General features: G+C 43.3%; 1 protein-coding gene across 5 annotated transcripts in view; it reads left to right on the forward strand.

Moving 5' to 3' along the window:
* The window catches only part of LOC131198403 (cytochrome P450 2K6-like), a 35,140-nt gene that overhangs the window by 10,726 nt on the left and 2,149 nt on the right, over positions 1-22,265 (forward strand). For 2 of the 5 annotated variants that reach the window (XM_058183004.1, XM_058183023.1), the window contains exon 7: positions 613-2,594. In XM_058183004.1, the coding sequence (XP_058038987.1) occupies positions 613-1,241 (629 nt within the window). In that variant the 3' untranslated portion in view covers positions 1,242-2,594. The other 3 variants (XR_009155077.1, XM_058183014.1, XM_058183030.1) reach the window with 3 other exon arrangements.

The raw sequence follows: 22,265 nt of genomic DNA on the forward strand, positions 1-22,265 counted from the left end.
TAAGCAAGCAACAAATCTGCGAACATCTAGAACCGTGATGGCAAACCTATGGCACGCATGCTGGAAGCGGCATGCAGACCCATCTCTCTGGGCATGCAAGCCATCACCCGTTGCTCTTCCAGGTTCCATCGTGCCAGCCAGCTAGTCCTCATGCACACAGGAGCACCAGAAACAGAAGAGCAGCCACCCAGTGCGCATGCGTATGCCAGGAAGATGATCTTCCACGTTTCCAGTGCCTGCATGTGCGCATGCAAAGACCAGCTGGTCAGTGTGCTTGCGCATGCAAGAAACCCATAGATCATTTTCCTGGCACGTGCATGTACACTGGGTGGTTGCTCTTCTGGCTTCCGACACACACAGGTGTGCATGCACATGGTCCCGTTTCAGCACTTAGTGCCGAAAAGATTCACCAACCCTGACCTAGAAGCAAACAAAGTTATAACCAGAAGCCCACATGGATTTGTGAAAACCAAATTGTGCCTAAAACTAAGGGGCGTGCATAAGAGCACAAAAGTTCCTGTCCTATTGTTCCTTTCATTATATCAAATTAACATAGCTGTTGCATACTTTTACATATATATAAGTTTCGGGGGCGATTATATGTGCCCACAGGACCACTCCGAGCCTTCGTCATGACCCAGTGCCACGACAACCCTGCAGCAGGACATTTTGGATTCTTCAAGACCCTCCACCTGGTGACACGGACCTTTTGGTGGCCCCGAGTGCGGCATGATGTACATGCCTACGTGACATCCTGCGTACCATGCCGGCAAGCCAAGGCCGCCACGGGGGCCCCTCCCGGGCTCCTCCAGCCCTTGCCGACACCCAACAGACCCTGGGGGGCGATCTCCATGGACTTCCTGACGGACCTGCCACCGTCCTCTGGGTTCACCACGGTGCTGGTGGTGGTGGACATGCTCACCAAGATGGCACACTTCATCCCATGCCGCGGACTGCCCACAGCCGCAAAAATGGAGGTGGAAGATGCAGCACATCTTCCGCCTCCATGGTCTACCGGACAGGGTGGTTTCGGACCGCGGAGTTCAGTTCACAGCTCGCTTCTGGAAGAGCCTGATGGCCGCGTTGGAGGTGCAGGTGTGTCTGTCGTCATCGCATCATCCGGAGATCGACGGGGGTACAGAGAAGGTCATCGGTATCCTGGAACAGTATCTCCGTTGCTTCATCAACCAGCAACAGGACAACTGGGCCGATTACCTGTCCCTGGCAGAGTTTGCTTTTAACAACTCTCAGCACACCTCTACTCAGATGACCCCGTTCTTTGCCAATGTGGGGTACCATCCGCGGCTCTTCCCTCTGGCACCACCGGATTCTCCTGTTCCCGAAACGCAGACCTTCCTGATGGAATTGCATGCGGTCCAACAGTTGGTATGTCAGCAGCTGGATTGGGCAAAGGAGGACTGCAAACGATCCGCCGACCGCTCCCGACGGGCAATGCCCCCGCTGGCAGTTGGAGACGGGGTGTGGCTGTCCACCAAACACCTCCCGTCCGACCACCCGGTAAAGAAGTTGGACCACTGATTCATTGGCCCGTTCCCTGTCGAGGCAGTCATCAACCCGGTAGCCTACCGACTGACCCTGCCATGATCCATACGGATCCACCCCGTCTTTCACCGGTCCCTTCTGGTTCCTGAGGCCACACCGAGTCCCCTTCGGTGCCCAACAGCACCCGTCACTGTCACCGAGGACGGGTCGGAGGAATACGAAGTCCACAGCGTACGAGACTCCCGCTGGCTGAAGGGTCGTTTCCAATATTTGATCGCGTGGAAGGGATACGGGACTGATTTCTCCTGGGTAGATGCCTCTGACGTTCATGCCCCTGACCTGGTGCAGGCCTTCCATGAGCAGAACCCAGCCCGACCGCATCCCGATCATCAGCCCCGGGGGAAGGGCCCTGCGGTGAGGGATAGTGTTGTGACCCAGGTTCCTGGACCCGGACTCCTGGACTCGGATGATTCAGAAAGTGAGGGAGAAGACCTGGCAAGCCCTGCTTCTCTTGAGCCCTCTCCCTCCCTGGCACTCACTCAAAGGGAGGAGGAGGGGCCGGCAAGGCCTGATTCTCCCGGGCCTTCTTCTGATTTGGCAACGCCCCAAGAACAGTTTTGGAGTGATGCAAGACTGCGCAGACATGACTGGCGCACGCAGCAGAAGCAGCGTTGGGATAAAGCCAAGTAATAATTGTCATGCAGTGACATCTGCAGAGACTATAAATAGGAGGCGGGACTTCCTGGTTTTTTGTCTTGGACAAAGCAATGAATTTGTGCGGGCAAACTGTATCAATGGAGGGAAGAATATATTTGTGAGTAATTCTGGCCTTATCTATAATTTCCTCGTTATCTCTAGAAACTTGGCAGGCCCGTGGGTAGACGTGGCCAGGACATCTATCTATGTAAATAAAAGGAGAAAAGGAGGCCTCTGACTAACTCTTTGCTGGGAGTATTGGGGGGAGGGAAACAGAACATATATATATATGTAGGTCTTTGGTTATTCGGGTTTTCTCCCGCGTAAAATTGGAAGTGTCTTGGCGACGTTTCGACGAAGCCTCATTCGTCATCTTCAGGCTTCAGCTTCGTGCTTCTGGGAGCAATGTGTGATTGCAGCTGTTTCTTCCTTTTTAACTGCTAGTGGGGGTTTGAACTGATTGGGTGGGAGCTTGGCTGTGCTCTGATTGGATTTTTCTATCTCAATGGCTTCTCTGAAAAACGCCCACACAGCATGAACAAACGAGATGATACCTCCCGCCTACCAGCCATTTGGAAACCCGCCCTTATTGACAAACGAGTCCCTAACATGAGGAATGACACCAGACCCACACTCACGAGGTCCACACAGGATGTCACCACCACACATCCACCCAGAAAGCAGACCCAAACCCACACTGATCAGGAAGCATGACCAAGGACCAGAAGCCAGACCGCAGCTGCAACATTAGCCATTTCTAACCCCTCCAATCCATACATGCAGCAGACTGACACCCACTATGAAGATGTAGCACGACCACGACCACGAAGCCAAACAACAGCTATGCAGCTCATTAGCTCAAATCCTCCTGCAACTCAGAGTAATCGGAGCACAAACAAGCCCCCACCCAAACAGGACACACCCCCATCCAATCAGAGCACAAAAAAAACCTCCATCCAATCAGAGCACAGCCAAGCTCCCACCCAATCAGTTCAAACCCCCACTAGCAGTTAAAAAGGAAGAAACAGCTGCAATCACACATTGCTCCCAGAAGCACGAAGCTGAATCCTGAAGATGACGAATGAGACTTCGTTGAAACATCGCCAAGACACTTCCAATTTTACGCGGGAGAAAACCCGAATAACCAAAGACCTACATATAAACACCCGCGAAAACCTCAGAATATATATATATATATCTTTTATGATGTATTGTTTTTTATTTATGGCGATGTTTGTGTATACTGTTGTGACAAAAAAAAATACTTTTATCTCATTCTTTGACTAAGTGACTAAATTAGTGGATCAGTGAAATGCTGTGGACATAATATACTTAGCATTCAGTAAGGCATTTGACAAAGTAGACCACAACCAACTTTTTGGTAAGCTAGAAAAATGTGGGATAGATGGATTTGTAACTGGCTGACAAATTGAATTCAATGTGTATTCCTTAAAAGAACTACATTCACATGGAGGGAGGTGGGCATTGGTTACCAGTAACTGTGAGTGGGATCTTGGAATCCTAGTACACAATCACCTAAGTATGAGCCACCAGCATGCAGCAGCAACCAAAAAAGCCAATGCAACCCTGGACTGCATTAATAGAGGGATAGAATCAAGATCATGTGAAGTATTAGTACCACTTTACAAAGCCTTAGTGAAACCTCACGTTGAATACTGCATCTTATTCTGGTCAGCACAATATAGAAAAAATGTTCAGACACTGGAAAGATGAAGAGAAGAGCAACAAGGATGATTAAGGGGCTTAATCATCGTTAATTCCTGCAACCATTCTTCAGTGAAGAACAGCAGTGTTCCAAGATTTGAGGGGCTGCCACAAAAATAATGGGCTCAAACCAGTGGTGGGATTCAAATAATTTAACAACTGGTTCTCTGCCCTAATGATTTCTTCCAACAACCAGTTCACCAAACTGCTCAGAAAGTTAACAACCGGTTCTCCCGAAGTGGTGCGAACGGGCTGAATCCCACCACTGGCTCAAACTATTTTCCAAAGCAACAGAGGGCAAAACAAGAAACAATGGATGAAAACTAATCAAGGAGAAAAGCAACCTGGAACTAAGGAGAAATTTCCTAATGGTGAGAACAATTGGCTAGTGGAATAGCTTGCCTTCAGAAGTTGGGGGTGCTCCATCACTGGAAGCTTTTAAGAAGGGACTGGACAGCCAATTGTCTGAAACGGTACAGGATTTCCTGCTTGACCAGCGGCTGGACTAGAAGACCTCCAAGGTTCCTTCCAACTCTGTTATTCTATGTTCTATGTTTATTCCATGTTCCTTTATTTTTCCCTTTGTCTTAGCTAGTCAATAGCAAATAAAACCAGGAGATGCCCTTCATAGGTTAGTATGAGACAAGAGTATAATGGCTTTCTGTTAAAAAATAATGTATTTCAAATGGATCAGACCTTGACACATCTCTCTCAGGTCCAATTTACATTTCATTCCTTCTGTGGGTTAAAAATGTAAACTGAGAGTCAATCCTTAGTTCTTCTTCTACCTAAGCAAATTATGAACTCCATAGACTTTTAAAATTGCAACTAATGGAATTTTCTCTACCTGTGTAATATTTCCATCATATAATAATTTGCTCTCTGTATTTTTGTAATGTTCCCTCATAAATGATTTTGCTTTGTTTCTGCAATATGATAAAGTTCCTTCATGGTTTAGCACCAGTTCTCAATTTTTTTAAATTTTTTTTTGTTTTTATTCAGCAATTTGGAGACCACTTGACTCCTGATGGCTCTGAGTTATGGCTTGAATATATGAAACAGAATCATGTATTTTTAATCATTTACTCACCAATTTGGAGACCACTTCACTCCTGATTCTGAGTTGCTTACAGTTACATAGGTTTATAAATGACCTGAAGATCTACAAAAATCAAAAGCCATCTAACCATAACCTATCACAAAGTCTAAGGAAATAGCCAAGTCTTCAATGGTTTTCTGAAAGTTATCAGAGTGACAATGATCTGGATCTCTGGGTGGTACCTTTCCAAAAATGGGTACCAGTTCTGATAGGCACATTTTCTGGAGTTCTACCAGATGCCATTAATTGATGTACTTACCATATGAATTGCATTCAGAAGCCTACTACCATTAATCCAATTAGGGCTCATAAGGGTATAATTTATTTATTTATTTATTTATTTATTTATTTATTTATTTATTTATTTATTTTATTTAATTTATATACTGCCCTTCTCCCAAAGGACTCAGGGCGGTTTACAACCAGGGTAAAAACACAACTCAGAAAATATAAAAACTACTTAAATTAAAAACTGAAGGAATAAAGACTATAATAAAACTCCAACAAAACTTCATTAAGCCAGCCCTGCACGATAAAATAGAAAGGTCTTTAGCTCACGGCGAAAGGTCCGGAGATCAGGCAGTTGACGTATCCTCAGAGGCAGCTCATTCTAGAGGGCAGGAGCCCCCACAGAGAAGGCTCTTCCCCCTGGGGGTCGCTAGTCTACATTGTTTGATCAACGGCACCCTGAGGAGACCCTCTCTATGGGAGCGCATGGGTCGATGGGAGGCTATTGGTAGCAGCAGGCGGTTTCGTAAATAACCCGATCCTATGCCATGGAGTGCTTTAAAGGTGATAACCAACACCTTGAATTGCACCCGGAAGACCACCAGAAGCCAATGCAGCTCGCGCAGGACAGGTGTTACATGGGAGGCTCGGGTTGTTCCCACTATTACCTACGCAGCCGCATTCTGAACTATTTGGAGCCTCCGGGTGCTCTTCAAGGGGAGCCTCATGTAGAGAGCGTTACAGTAGTCCAGGCGGGAAGTGACGAGAGTGTGAGTGACCATGCATAAAGAATCTCGGTCCAGAAAGGGACGCAACTGGTGTATCAGGCGAACCTGATAAAAAGCCCCCCTGGCAACGGCCGTCATATGCTCTTCTAAAGACAGCCGTACATCCAGGAGGATGCCTAGATTGTAAACCCTCTCCATGGGTGCCAATGACTCGCCCCCAACAGCCAGCTATGGCATTAGCTGGCTATATCGGGATGCCAGCATCCATAGCCACTCAGTCTTGGAAGGGTTGAGTCGAAGCCTGTTTCTCTCCATCCAGACCCGCACGGCCTCCAGACACCGGGACATCACTTCAGTGGCCTCGTTGGGATGGTTTGGGGTGGAAATGTACAGCTGAGTATCGTCAGCATACAGATGGCATCGCACCCCAAAACCATGGATGAGCTCCCCTAGCGGCTTCATATAGATGTTGAACAGAAGAGGCGAGAGAACCGACCCCTGTGGCACCCCACATATGAGGTGCCTTGCGGCTGATCTCTGCCCTCCTGCCAACACCATCTGCGACCAATCAGAAAGATAGGAGAACCACCACAGAACGGTGCCCCCCACTCCTAAACCCTCCAACCGGCACAGCAAAATACCATGGTCGATGGTATCAAAGGCCGCTGAAAGATCTAATAGGACCAGGACAGAGGAACAACCCCTGTCCCGAGCCCTCCAGAGATCATCCACCAATGCGACCAAAGCCGTCTCCGTGCTGTACCCAGGCCAGAAGCTGGATTGAAACGGGTCAAGATAGGCAGTTTCATCCAGGTACTGTGGGAGTTGTCGTGCCACCACACTCTCTACAACCTTCGCTACAAAGCGAAGGTTGGAGACAGGACAATAGTTCGCTAGAACAGCTGGATCCAGGGAGGGCTTCTTGAGGAGGGGCCTCACTCTTTCAAGGCGGCAGGGAAGACACTCTCTATCAAGGAAGTGTTGACAATTCCCTGAAGCCAGCCTTGTGTAACCTCCTGGGTGGTCAATACCAGCCAGGAGGGACACGGATCCAATAAACATGTGGTCGCATTCAATCTCCCCAGTATCCTGTCCATATCTTCTGGAGCAACAGTATTGAACTCTTCCCAGATAACATCCTCAAAGCCTATCTCCATCACCCTGCCCAAATCCACCCAGTCAGAGTCCAGACCATCCCGAATCTGAGCGATTTTATCGTGCAGATATTGTCCAAAATCCTCAGCACGCCCTTGCAAGGGGTCCTCCCATGCTTTCAAATGGAGGAGGGAGTGGGTCACCCTAAACAGGGCGGCTGGGTGATTTTCTGCCAATGCAATAAGAGCGGAAAAATACTCACGTTTTGCCGCTCTAATCGCCACTAAGTAGGTCTGAATATAAGACCTTACTAGTGTCCGGTCGGATTCGGAATGACTGGCCCTCCAACCGCTCTCTAGGCATCTTTTCCGGCGCTTCATCCCTCTCAGCTCCTTAGAATACCAAGGAGCCAGTCGAGATCGGTGCTGGGTCAGAGGCCGCAAAGGCACGACGCGATCCAAAGCCTCAGCGGCCGCCCTTCAATCAGTATAATAAAGCATACAAACCTCTATCCTGTCAAATTCTGGATCAACATTTACAGTAGATTACAGCAATCTATTTGTGAAATGACTAATGCATAATTGACTCTTTGAAGGGCCTTGATCAGTTAATAAGTAATGTATCATTTAGAATTTATGCATTATCTCCCATTTAAAACAACCTTCAAAAAGCCTCAACACCGTCAAACTGCATTGCTATTACTATTAGTCTTCTCATTGTTCCTATCACTCATCTTCTCCCACTTATGACTGCATGATTAACTTTGTTGCTTGTATCCTTATGTTTATATTGATATTGTTTCCTGATTGCTTATTTGTACCCTATGACTATCTTATGATTCTTGACAAATGTATCTTATCTTTTTATGTACACTGAGAACATATGCACCAAAGACAAATTCTTTGTGTGTTCAATCACACTTGGTCAATAAAGAATTCTATTCTATTCTATTCTATTCTATTCTATTCTATTCTATTCTATTCTATTCTATTCTATTCTAGTCTAAAAAAGAAGTCATGTTGGTACATAATGTCATTTTGGTTCTCCAGGAAAGGTACAAGAAGAAATTGCAAACAAGATTGGTGATATCCAACCAAGGACAAGCCACCGAGCCAAAATGCCGTACACCAATGCCGTGATTCATGAAGTGCAAAGATTTGCTGACATTGTTCCATCCAATATGCCATATGCAACCACCATGGACATAACTTTCAAAGGCTTCTTCATTCCCAAGGTGACCAGTCTAACGTGTATTTCACAGGATAGCCTGTTTCATCTCACATAATTTGTGTGTACTCTATATGCTTCATCAATATTCCGTATTTCATGTTTATCCATTTGTAATCGATATGCTAGCAATTCCGTCATCAGCTTGGGTAAATCATCTTCTTTGTTCTCTGCTATGTTTTGAAATCTCAAATAGAAAGAAGAGCTCTCCATTTCTAGATAAATTATTGTCTTCTCTAAGTCTTAATTCGCTGCTGTCAATCTTTGCTGCTTCCAATTTCTTTTCAGTTTGTTCTGCTCTTCCCTCTACTATTTTTTTTAATTTGCATTTATATCCCGCCCTTCTCCGAAGACTCAGGGCAGCTTACACTATGTCAAGCAATAGTCTTCATCCATTTGTATATTATATACAAAGTCAATTTATTGCCCCCAACAATCTGGGTCCTCATTTTACCTACCTTATAAAGGATGGAAGGCTGAGTCAACTTTGGGCCTGGTGGGGCTTGAACCTGCAGTAATTGCAAGCAGCTGCTGTTATCTTCTGCTCATTTTTGGCTATTGCTTCTTGGATCTTCCCCATTCTGTTGTCTATTTTCTTTATATCTTCTTTCACTTTGCACAGTTCACCTTTCATTTCTTCATGGTTTTCATTTATGGATTCCTGCGTTTTCATCATAACCTCCTGAATTGTATTCATTGTAGCTTGCATGTTTTGTAAAGTTTATTTATTTATTTACTTATTTATTATTTATTTATTATTCATACTTTTATACCGCCCTATCTCCCTAGGGACTCAGGGCGGTGTACAGCCATATAAAAACACATAAATATACAAAGTAAAACATTAATCTAAAAAACTTATTATATAGGCCGAATATTTAAAATAGAAATATAAATAATAAAACCCGATTTAAAACCAAATTTAAAATTTAAACATTTAAAATTTAAAAAATCTAGTCCAGTCCTGCGCAAATAAATAGATGTGTCTTAAGCTCGTGGCGGAAGGTTCGAAGGTCAGGAAGTTGACGAAGTCCTGGGGGAAGCTCGTTCCAGAGGGTGGGAGCCCCCACAGAAAAGGCCCTTCCCCTGGGTGTCGCCAGTCGGCACTGCCTGGCCGACGGCACCCTGAGGAGTCCCTCCCTGTGAGAGCGCACGGGCCGGTGGGAGGCATTCAGTGGCAGAAGACGGTCCCGTAAGTAACCCGGCCCTATGCCATGGAGCGCTTTGAAGATCATTACCAAAACCTTGAAGCGCACCCGGAAAACCACAGGCAGCCAATGCAGTCTGCGCAGGAGAGGTGTTACATGGGAGCCCCAAGGGGCTCCCTCTATCACCTGCGCAGCCGCATTCTGAACTACCTGGAGTCTCCTCAAGGGGAGCCCCATGTAGAGAGCATTGCAGTAGTCCAGACGAGATGTCACGAGAGCATGAGTGACCGTGCATAAGGCATCCCGGTCTAGAAAGGGGCGCAACTGGCGAACCAGGCGAACCTGGTAAAAAGCTCTCCTGGAGACGGCCATCAAATGATCTTCAAAAGACAGCCAGGAGGACGCCCAAGTTGCGTACCCTCTCCATTGGGGCCAATGACTCGCCCCCAACAGTCAGCCATGGCTGCAACTGACTGTACCGGGATGCCAGCATCCACAGCCACTCCGTCTTGGAGGGATTGAGCTTGAGCCTGTTTCTCCCCATCCAGACCCGTACGGCTTCCAGACACCGGGACAACACCTCGATAGCTTCGTTGGGGTGGTCCGGTGTGGAAAAGTACAGCTGAGTGTCATCAGCGTACAGCTGGTACCTCACACCGAAACCACTGATGATCTCACCCAGCGGCTTCATATAGATGTTGAACAAGAGGGGCGAGAGAATCGACCCCTGAGGCACCCCACAAGTGAGGCGTCTCGGGGCCGACCTCTGCCCCCCCGTCAACACCGTCTGCGACCGATCGGAGAGATAGGAGGAGAACCACCGATAAACGGTGCCTCCCACTCCCAATCCCTCCAACCGGTGCAGCAGGATACCATGGTCGATGGTATCAAAAGCCGCTGAGAGGTCTAATAGGACCAAGGCAGAGGAATAACCCCTATCCCTGGCCCTCCAGAGATCATCCACCAACGCGACCAAAGCCGTCTCAGTGCTGTAACCGGGCCGGAAACCGGACTGGAACGGGTCTAGATAGACAGTTTCCTCCAGGTACCGAGGTAGCTGACATGCCACGACACTCTCTATAACCTTCGCGAAGGTTGGAGACCGGATGATAATTACCTAACACAGCTGGGTCCAGAGAAGGCTTCTTGAGGAGAGGCCTCACCACTGCCTCTTTCAAGGCAGCCGGAAAGACCCCCTCCAACAAAGAAGCATTTGTAAGCCCCTGGAGCCAGCCTCGTGTCACATCCTGTGCGGCCAGCACCAACCAGGAGGGACACGGGTCCAGTAAACATGTGGTGGCATTCAACCTACCCAGTAACCTGTCCATGTCCTCTGGAGCCACAGGGTCAAACTCATCCCAAACAATCTCAACAAGACGGCTCTCAGACATCCCACCTGGATCCACCCAATTTTGGTCCAGACCGTCCCGAAGTTGAACAATTTTGTCGTATAGATAACCACTAAACTCCTCAGCACGTCCCTGCAACGGGTCATCCCGCTCTCCCTGTTGAAGGAGAGAGCGAGTTACCCGAAACAGGGCGGCCGGGCGGTTATCTGCCAACGCAATGAGGGAGGAGACGTAGCAACGTCTCGCTTCCCTCATTGCCACTAGGTAGGCCCTAGTATAGGACCTAACTAGTGTCCGATCAGCCTCCGAACGACTGGACCTCCAGGAACTCTCTAGGCATCTTCTCTGGCGTTTCATCCCCCTCAGCTCCTCGGAGTACCAGGGAGCTGGTTGAGACCTACGCCGGGTCAGAGGCTGCAAAGGCACGACACGATCCAAGGCCCCCGCCGCGGCTCGTTCCCAAGCCGCGACAAGTTCCTCGGCCGTGCCGTGAGCCAGACCCTCAGGAAACGGCCCAAGCTCCATCTGGAACCTCTCCGGGTCCATCAGGCGCCTGGGACGGAACCAACGTATTGGTTCTGTCTCCCTGCGGTGTTGAGTGGCGGTCAGAAAGTCTAGGCGAAGGAGGAAGTGATCTGACCATGACAAAGGCTCAATGACTAAATCCCTCAAGTCCAGATCCTTCAACCACTGACCAGAGATGAAAATCAAATCCAGAGTGCCACCCCCACTGTGAGTAGGGCCATCAACTACTTGAGTCATGTCCAAGGCCGTCATGGAAGCCGTGAACTCCCGAGCAGCTGAAGATGACATGCCGGTCGATGGCAAGTTAAAGTCCCCCATGACAATAAGTCTGGGGGTCTCCACCGCCACTCCAGCAAGCACCTCCAGGAGCTCGGGCAGGGCTGCTGCCATGCCACAAGGAGCCAGGTATGTGACAAACAAGCCCATCTGACATCTATGACCCCACCTCACAAAGAGGGATTCAGCAATCTGAGGTACAGTGGTCTCCCTCGGCTCCAGACTCTCTCTAATCACAACCGCCACCCGTCCACCCCTACCCTGGGCCCTCCACCCCTACCCTGGGCCCTCCACCCCTACCCTGGGCAAGTTAATGCAGATCCTGGTTTTTTGCTACTTGACATGTCAGTTATTAATTTCTGACCTGCTGGGGAGGCTGTCATTGGAATTGTCTTCTTTACAGTTTTAGTGACTGTAGTTGTGTTTGAAATTTTTAACTTTTGGAGAAGGTTATTCCACAATACCATAGGTGTTTGGTCTTCTACTCTAATAAGTCCTTCCTTAATCACTACTGCTGACTATATCTCTTTTTGTATCTAATAGTATCTAATAGTTAACCCTAAAACAATTCTGATATTATTATAGTCACTACAGAAATATAATATAGTTCATCAATTTAGTCCAACATATATCTATTTTCTATAAACAATTATTTATATAAACCACTATTGTAGATTATTCTACTTATAATTAATATTATTTAATAAACAATATCTTAACTTGGCTTAACTATATATTTTTTCTGGTCCAACACCTTAAAGCCACAGGACATAAAATTGATTTTAAAAATACCAGAACTATCGCCAAAACTGAACTTTAACAACAGAATAATCAGAGAAGCCATCGAGATAGAAAAATACCCACACAGCATGAATAAACGAGATGATACCTCCCACCTACCAGCCATTTGGAAACCCGCCCTTATCGACAAACGAGTCCCTAACACGAGGAATGACACCAGACCCACACTCATGAGGTCCACACAGGATGTCACCACCACACATCCACCCAGAAAGCAGACCCAAACCCACACTGATCAGGAAGCACGACCAAGGACCAGAAGCCAGACCGCAGCTGCAACATTAGCCATTTCAAACCCTCCACAGCTCACCAGCTCAAATCCCCTGCAACTCAGACTAATCTGAGCACAACCAAGCCCCCACCAACACAGGACACACCCCAGCCAATCAGAGCACAAAAAACCCCATCCAATCAGAGCACAGCCAAGCTCCCACCCAATCAGTTCAAACCCCACTAGCAGTTAAAAGGAAGAAACAGCTGCAATCACACATTGCTCCCAGAAGCAAGCTGAATCCTGAAGATGAGATGAGACTTAACGTCCAAGACACTTCCAATTTTACGCGGAGAAAACCCGAATAACCAAAGACCTACATATATATATATATATATATATATATATATATATATATATATATATATATATATATATATATATATATATATATACAAAATCAGACTCAAGATCTCCAACATCCTCTGCACCAGCAAGCCACCCAAAAGCAACTTACCCAAAGAGGAACAGACCGCACTACTTAACCTGAAAAAAGATACCAGCATAATAATCCTACCAGCAGACAAGGGCAACGCCACGGTGGTTATGAACACATCTGACTACCAAACCAAATTAACCAACCTACTCCAAGACCCTGCATACAAGCCCCTAAACACAGACCCCACCACCTACCTAGAAAACCACTAGATCCAAAATAGAAGCCTCCCCCATCAGCGAAGAAATCCAACAAAGAATCATTCCCAGAGAGAAATCATCCAGATGCCCTAAGCTCTATGGCCTCGACAAGATACACAAAGAAGGAACCCCACTCAGACCCATAGTCAGCTCCATAGGCTCACCTCTACAAAACCTAGCCAAATTTCTCGCCAAACAACTACAGCCCTATGCAGAATCCATCACCTCACAAAGAAGTGACTGTAGTTGTGTTTGAAATTTTAACTTTTGGAGAAGGTTATTCCACAATACCATAGGTGTTTGGTCTTCTACTCTAATAAGTCCTTCCTTAATCACTACTGCTGACTATATCTCTTTTGTATCTAATAGTATCTAATAGTATCTAATAGTATCTAATAGTATCTAATAGTATCTAATAGTATCTAATAGTATCTAATAGTTAACCCTAAAACAATTCTGATATTATTATAGTCACTACAGAAATATAATATAGTTCATCAATTTAGTCCAACATATATCTATTTTCTATAAACAATTATTTATATAAACCACTATTGTAGATTATTCTACTTATAATTAATATTATTTAATAAACAATATCTTAACTTGGCTTAACTATATATTTTTTCTGGTCCAACACCTTAAAGCCACAGGACATAAAATTGATTTTAAAAATACCAGAACTATCGCCAAAACTGAACTTTAACAACAGAATAATCAGAGAAGCCATCGAGATAGAAAAATGCCCACACAGCATGAATAAACGAGATGATACCTCCCGCCTACCAGCCATTTGGAAACCCGCCCTTATCGACAAACGAGTCCCTAACACGAGGAATGACACCAGACCCACACTCACGAGGTCCACACAGGATGTCACCACCACACATCCACCCAGAAAGCAGACCCAAACCCACACTGATCAGGAAGCACGACCAAGGACCAGAAGCCAGACCGCAGCTGCAACATTAGCCATTTCAAACCCCTCCAATCCATACATACAGCAGACAGACACCCACTATGAAGATGTAGTAAGACCACAAACGCGAAGCCAAACAACAGCAATGCAGCTCACCAGCTCAAATTCCCCTGCAACTCAGACTAATCTGAGCACAACCAAGCCCCCACCAACACAGGACACACCCCCAGCCAATCAGAGCACAAAAGAACCCCCATCCAATCAGAGCACAAAAGAACCCCATCCAATCAGAGCACAGCCAAGCTCCCACCCAATCAGTTCAAACCCCACTAAAATCCAAGACAGAGAACAAGAAAACGGCACAGCCCTCCTCCCATATATAAAAGGCACCACAGACAGAATCAGCAAGATCCTCCACAAACACAACATCAAGACAGCATTCTGCACAAACAGAAAATATCCACCATCCTAAGAAACCCCAAAGACAAAATTGAGTTAGAAAATCAAGGAGTATATGAAATCCCATGCACCGCCTGCCCCACCACATACATTGGACAAACCAACAGAAGAATAAGTGCACGATTGAAGAACACAAGAACTCATTCAAAAAGAGGAACTAACTTCTTCCCTGGTCCAACACTTTAAAGTCACAGGACATGATATTCACTTTAAAAAGACCAGAACTATCGCCAAAACTGAACACTTTAACAACAGAATAATCAGAGAAGCCATCGAGATAGAAAAACGCCCACACAGCATGAACAAACGAGATGATACCTCCCGCCTACCAGCCATTTGGAAACCCGCCTTATTGACAAACAAGTCCCTAACACGAGGAATGACACCAGACCCACACTCACGAGGTCCACACAGGATGTCACCACCACACATCCACCCAGAAAGCAGACCCAAACCCACACTGATCATGAAGCATGACCAAGGACCAGAAGCCAGACCGCAGCTGCAACATTAGCCATTTCAAACCCCTTCAATCCATACATGCAGCAGACTGACAACCACTATAAAGATGTAGCAAGACCACAAAGCCAAACAACAGCTATGCAGCTCACCAGCTCAAATCCCCTGCAGCACAGACTAGACTGAGCACAACCAAGCCCCCACCAACACAGGACACACCCCAGCCAATCAGAGCACAGAAAACCCCATCCAATCAGAGCACAGCCAAGCTCCCACCCAATCAGTTCAAACCCCACTAGCAGTTAAAAGGAAGAAACAGCTGCATCACACATTGCTCCCAGAAGCACGGTTGAAGCCTGAAGATGACGAATGAGACTTCACGAAACGTCGCCAAGACACTTCCAATTTTACACGGAGAAAACCCGAACAACCAAAGACCTATATACAAACACCCATGAAAACCACAGAAAACAAATATATATATATATATATATATATATATATATATATATATATATATATATATATATATATATATATAGAAGTTCTGTATAAATCTCACAATGATAGGTATCTGAATTATATAAGAGTGTTGAATAGAATAGAATAGAATAGAATAGAATAGAATAGAATAGAATAGAATAGAATAGAATAGAATAGAATAGAATAGAATAGAATAGAATTTTTATTGGCCAAGTGTGATTGGACACACAAGAAATTTGTCTTGGTGCATATGCTCTCAGTGTACATAAAAAAAAGATACAACATTTACAACACAACTGATGGTCAATATATCAATATAAATCATAAGGATTGCCAGCAACAAAGTTACAGTCATACAGTCATAAGTGGAAAGAGATCGGTGATGGGAACTATGAGAAGATTAATAGTAGTGCAGATTTAGTAAATAGTTTGACAGTGTTGAGGGAATTATTTGTTTAGCAGAGTGATGGCCTTGTGTCTAGTTGTTCTGGTGTGCAGTGCTCTATAGCGTCGTTTTGAGGGTAGGAGTTGAAACAGTTTATGTCCAGGATGTGAGGGATCTGTAAATATTTTCACGTCCCTCTTCTTGTTTCGTGCAGTATACAGGTCCTCAATGGAAGGCAGGTTGGTAGCAATTATTTTTTCTTCAGTTCTAATTATCCTCTGAAGTCTGTGTCTTTCTTGTTGGGTTGCAGAACCAAACCAGACAGTTATAGACGTGCAAATGACAGACTCAATAATTCCTCTGTAGAACTGAATCAGCAGCTCCTTGGGCAGTTTGAGCTTACTGAGTTGGCACAGAAAGAACATTGTTTGTTGTCCTTTTTTGATGATGTTTTTGATGTTAGCTGTCCATTTTAGATCTTGCGATATGATAGAACCTAGAAATTTAAAGGTTTCTACTGTTGATACTGTGTTGTCTAGTATTGTGAGAGGTGGAAGTATGGAAGGGTTTCTCCTAAAGTCTACCACCATTTCTACGGCTTTTCTTTGCTGCCTGGGGAATTCTGGGTGTTGAAGTCCACTAGGCTTAAAGTTGCCAAGGTTGGAGACCCCTGTTCTATATAATATTCCCATTTAATTTCTCTATCTCCACTAGACGGCAGTGCCGCTTATTTAAAAGTCTTTCTTTTTTCCACTTTAAACTTTCAAAGCCAAAATTTCAATTTAAATAGCAATGCCTAATGATTCATTAGCCATACAAAGTCTCTTTGTCCAATCTGCTTTCAATCCATTAAGTTTACTTTAAATTTACTGTGATTAGTTTTTAGTTAGTTTTTATTTCTGGCTTCCGCTTTACTGCCGCTGTTCCGGAAGTGGGGAGGTAGTCTTAGTTATCATCCTCCCCTTTCCTCTTTGCCAAAACTTTTCAAAAATCTTTTTAAAGTTTGAGAGATGAAAGATGCTTATGCTTGACATTGCAGTATTGGCATCTTTTAATGCTTGTGCTAGATGTTTCTTTGAAACAAAGTTCAATGCAGGCAGTCTTATTCTGATGTTTTTGTGCTGTTCTAGATGCTCAGTTATTCTTTGTTTCAGTTCTTTTACTTCTTTCGTTACAGAGTTTTGTTCTTCCTGTGGCGAAGAAGTGGGTTCCTGGTTTCTAAATGAAAACAATTGTATATCTCTGTTGGATTCTTCTACTACCAACTTTCCCTGGTTTGCCTCTACATTCTGAATTACTTCTGGCAAGGCTTTGATTTCTTTGCCCTGGGTGAACCTTTTCAATTCTTCCAATTTTGCTTCTGTGAATACTTTATTTCTGTTCTGTTATTTCTGGTTCTGGATGTTGTTCTTTCCAGAACTGGTGCATTCTTTTCAAATATCCTCTTCTTGTTGAGCTTGCTCTGTAATAACAGATCATTATTTTTTTGTTTTCAGTCACTGTATATTTGTGATGGGTAAACACCTTTTTTTCCAGTAGTTCTGCAGCTGCTGGCCCTGGTTGCACAGCCAACAGTCCTGAGTCCTTTAGCCCATTTTTCACCAGATATCCAGGAACTCCATGGACCTTGTTAACTCGGGCGACATCCGAGCTGGTATGGCTTTCTGAAATTTATGTCTCACCATATTTTTTATGGGAGAGATACTCTTTGTCCAATTCCTCTGAGACCTGTCCAATATGGTTGAATCTCTGGCATAGCTCTCATCTTCCTCAGAGCACACAAGCCCCACAACCACATCAAAGTAGTGCTTCACTGGGGGGGGGGATTATTTTTTTATTATTATTATTAATTATTCATTAAACATGAAACTCAGTCAACTGAACATTCAAAAATGCATCACAAATACCATTGACTAGTGCTAATGGTACGTGTTGCTGCCAGCATCCTAGGTATCAACCAAGTACCTTCTTAAGATGTACGAAGTTCTGAGTAGCGCAGTTTTTTGTAATTCCGCTGGTGTTATTGCAGGAAGCTGCAATTTGTTGATATAACTTATAAAATTCTTGGACATGGTACCAAGTGTCCCAATGACAATGGGTATCACTGTTACATGTTTCATCCATAGCCGTGTAGTTTCGATGGCCAGGTCGCGATATTTCATGATTTTTTCCATTTCTTTTTCTTTGACTCTGGCGTCTCCTGGTACAGCAATATCAATAAACTGTATGTTTTGGCCCTCAACAACCATGATATCTGGCATGTTATGTTCCATATTGTTGTTGTTGTTGTTGTTATTCCCTCCTCTTATATTCATTACTATAAAACCCCTCCTTCAGTAAACCTTGATTATTGGTTTTGGGTCCTGCATTTTGATTGAACAACTTTAAGGTAAAATGTTGCATTATAGTAAAATACAGCTTAAAAGTTATTTAGAATTGCTCCAGCTGATAATTTATTAGTGTGCTTCATGTTTTTCCATGAACAGTAATTAAATCAGTAATTATTGACTTGCAATATCATTTTTAAAATGTAGTTGTAATTTTTTTTAGTAGAAATTGCTCCAGGGCAACATTTACTTCTCAATAAATGCTTTACAAAATCATGTATTAATTTCTATAGCCATGCATTAAATGTACTCCTTTTCATATGATTTTTATCCTTTCAATTTTTAGGGCATGTACATAGTTCCATTGCTGACTTCTGTGCTCCATGATGAATCTCAATGGGAGAAACCTTATGAATTCTATCTTGAACATTTTCTTGATTCTGAAAGAAAATTTGTGAAAAAAGATGCGTTCATGCCATTTTCTGCAGGTAAATCTTTGATGTCAAAGTATATGTTCTACAAAAAGGCATATTTTTATATTCTATAAAAATCCTTAATGTCTTGTTTGAAAAGAAAACAATTGATTAAAGCTTGATTTCATAGGTCTTGATTTGATGATGTTTAGGCCTAATGGACAACATGGGAAGTACACATTAGTAAGCCTTAGTAAGACCACATTGGACATACTCCATCCAATTTTAGTCACCACAATATAAAAAAAATGTTAAGATTCTGGAAAGAGTGCAGAGAAGAGCAACAACAATGATTAGGGGCCTGGAGGCTAAACCATTTGAAGAACTGTTGCAGAAGTTGGGTATAGCTAGTCTGATGAAAAGAAGGACTAGAGGTGACATGGTTCCGATATTTGAGGGGCTGCCACAAAGAAGGGGGAGGGAGGTCAACCTATTTTCCAAAGCACCAGGAGGCAAGACAAGAAACAGTGCATGGAAAATAACCAAGGAAAGAAGCAATCTAGAACTAAGGAGAAATTTCCTAACAGTGAGAACAATTAACCAGTGGAACAGCTTGCCTTCAGAAGTTGTGGGTGCTCCTTTTAAGAAAAGACTGGATAGCCATTTCTCCAGAGTAGTATAAGCTCTCCTGCTTGAGCAGATAGTTGGACTAGAAGACCTCCAACTCTGTTATTCTGTTAATGGATGTGTGGCCAAGCTCATTGAGGGACTAGTATGTTGTTTCAAAGTCTGCCGGAGAATAATCAGCACTGTGCATGAGTTATTGTTATTCCTGCTGTGTTTGTCTCAGCATCTCTGTATTTTAGCAATTCAGGATGAATCTTGTCTTTCAGCCTTCCTGGCTGACATTGCCTTCAAATGGACCCAGATTTTGGGTTTTCTTAACTTGAAGCTTTTATTAGCTTTTCTTAAGGTTTCATTGTTAGATCACAGAATAAAATGCAATAAAGAAAAATAAAATAAGGTGATAAAAAGAGTATTAGAAATAAGTAAATTGGATTAAAATTAAGCTGGGGCTACAATTAAGCACTTTTTAAAATATCTTGCTAAATTTAAATGACCAAAACAAAAGTAGCATCCTGATTTCTAATCCTTTGAAACTCTAAGTCAATCATCTGAGGTCCAAGCCAAGTAGTTTGGCTCTGATTTCATTGTAAGCTCAGTAGTGGAGGACAGAGGGAATAATGTTTTCCCCTTGACCAACCACACAGGAACAGAGACACTGTTCAACAGGATGTTTATCACATTTCCCAGACCAGGCAAAGCCATTAAGATGTGAAAGAGTTTCCCAGTGGGGCACTAAGAATATTCATAAGCTTTTGGGAGAGGCTTCAGAGTTTTCATAGTAATAGTACAAGGATGAAAATACAGTTGCCTGTATCATATTGGGAACTTTATTTTCAATAAGCTTTTTTCTAATGTTTTTTTCTCTTCTAAGAACTAAATTTTCCCCAAAGAGCAGAGAATTTGATAACCAGAAGGGATGCCCTGAGGAGGCTTAAAATCTTCCCCATGAAATTATTTTGCATTAGGTCCGATTGAGTAATAACCCACTCATCTCAATACATATCTCAGCTCCATAAATATCTGAGGTATCACTTTGCCCTAAGGATATAAGGTTTTTGGATTTTTTAATGATTAAAATTTTATTTTATTCAAAAAGAAATTAAATCACAAAACTCCCAAAAATAAAAAAAACAAACAAAATAACAAACAAGACATTAAGAAAATAAAATAAGGTGATAAAACCTAATATCTAAACACATTGTCAAAGACTGATTTGCACTATATTTCCTCTTTGCTTGCAGCTAGACAATAATAGGGAGGGGGTGGTCGAAATGCAAGGGAGGGAGAATGGCATTCAAGCATTCATTGGTACCATGGGCCTTTACTGGCATCCCAAGGAAACTCGGAGCAGATGTCCCGGCATTGCAGACTGTTTCCCAAAACAAAATGAACAGGAGTGATTGGTGGATGTTTTGGACTGTGGGTGACCTGTAAGGAAAAGGGGAATTAATTATACTTGCTTTTGTGTGGAAAAACCAGAGCTGGTTTCACTTCTTTTGTTCCAATGTGGTTTATTCAGTAAAGTTTTATACTGTTGGTAAAATAATGTCCCAGGAGTTTCTTTTTCTGGATTCACTAACTGATACATATATTATTCCTGCTAGTTAAATACTGATAATGCATACAATATTGATTTCCCACTCCTTGCAAAACAGGCCCAAAAGATTTTTAAACTACTAAATCTATTTGCAAATTACTAACCTGTCATCTCTATAGAATATTAATGACAGAGTAATTAATAACTCATTCTGGATCCACATTTGTTTTTTGTTTAATAACATCTCTTACCAATTGTTGTCTGATTAAATATAATAAATTCAATCTCCACAATCTTCCCAACAAAGCTCAGGCGAAATTGGTTCCTGATAAAGTGTGATAAATCCATTTCCCCATTTCATTCAATCCTCCTAGGGACAATTTGTCATTTCTCCAATCAGTATAATTTCTGATGTTATAAAAAGACTGCAGACCTGAAACTCAAACAGGTATATGCAATCAGTTCAGTTTATATAGTCTCCCTTTCTTTCTGATAGATCAACTAGTTTCAAGTCACATTCTTTTTGTGAATCTGATTTATCCAAAGCTATATACATCTGAATATTTTCCACAGTCGTTATCATTTTATCAAACTTTTAAAACTTTCAACTAAAGATTGCATGCAAATATAAGTGTCTTAGGATAATGTTGCAGTCTGGGCTGGTACTGGGACCAGAGGTTTAGTCTTCTGAACTTTCAGATTATGTTGGAGCCCATCTTCAGGGAACTTCTCTCTAGCAGAGTGTGTGCTTTGGGCTATTCTCTGTATGATATTTATATGGTGGCTATCATATGTGGCTTTTTAGATATTGATTGGGATGTTGATGGCTGGCTATTAAGTTGTTGGCTGTTATTTCCTTGTGTTTGCATTTTACCAAAGGGTCTTTTCAGTCTGCCTTACTTGTTGTAATCTCATACATTGTTTCTCGTGTGAGTTAATCAGGAAATAAAAAATGTTAAAGAGTGAAGAAATAAATTAAAGGAAAAGGGAAGACGTTGTCAGGATATTTAGCAAAGCTAAAAGAAAAATTAAAAAATAAGCTCCAAATAGTTTACAAATTAATAAAATACAAAAACTCTGTAGTGAAAGTCCAATATTGATGTAAATCAAAGAAAAACTTCATTTTCCAAAAGCATGTTGTGTTTCCATATGGAAAAGCAAAAATTATTTAAAACAACAACATAAATCAGAAGGAGAAAGGGGAAAAAAACATATATTCCAGCAGGGGCTTGAAGTAAATCAGCATTAACCAGCCAGTCAACTTTTAAAGACAAAAAGCAAAGTAAAATAATAAATTCAAAAAACGAAAGCTAAAACCCAGGCATACCTAGAAAACAAATTGCTGAAAG

The sequence above is a fragment of the Ahaetulla prasina genome, chromosome 1 (genome assembly GCF_028640845.1).
Source record: "Ahaetulla prasina isolate Xishuangbanna chromosome 1, ASM2864084v1, whole genome shotgun sequence".
NCBI lineage: Eukaryota > Metazoa > Chordata > Lepidosauria > Squamata > Colubridae > Ahaetulla > Ahaetulla prasina.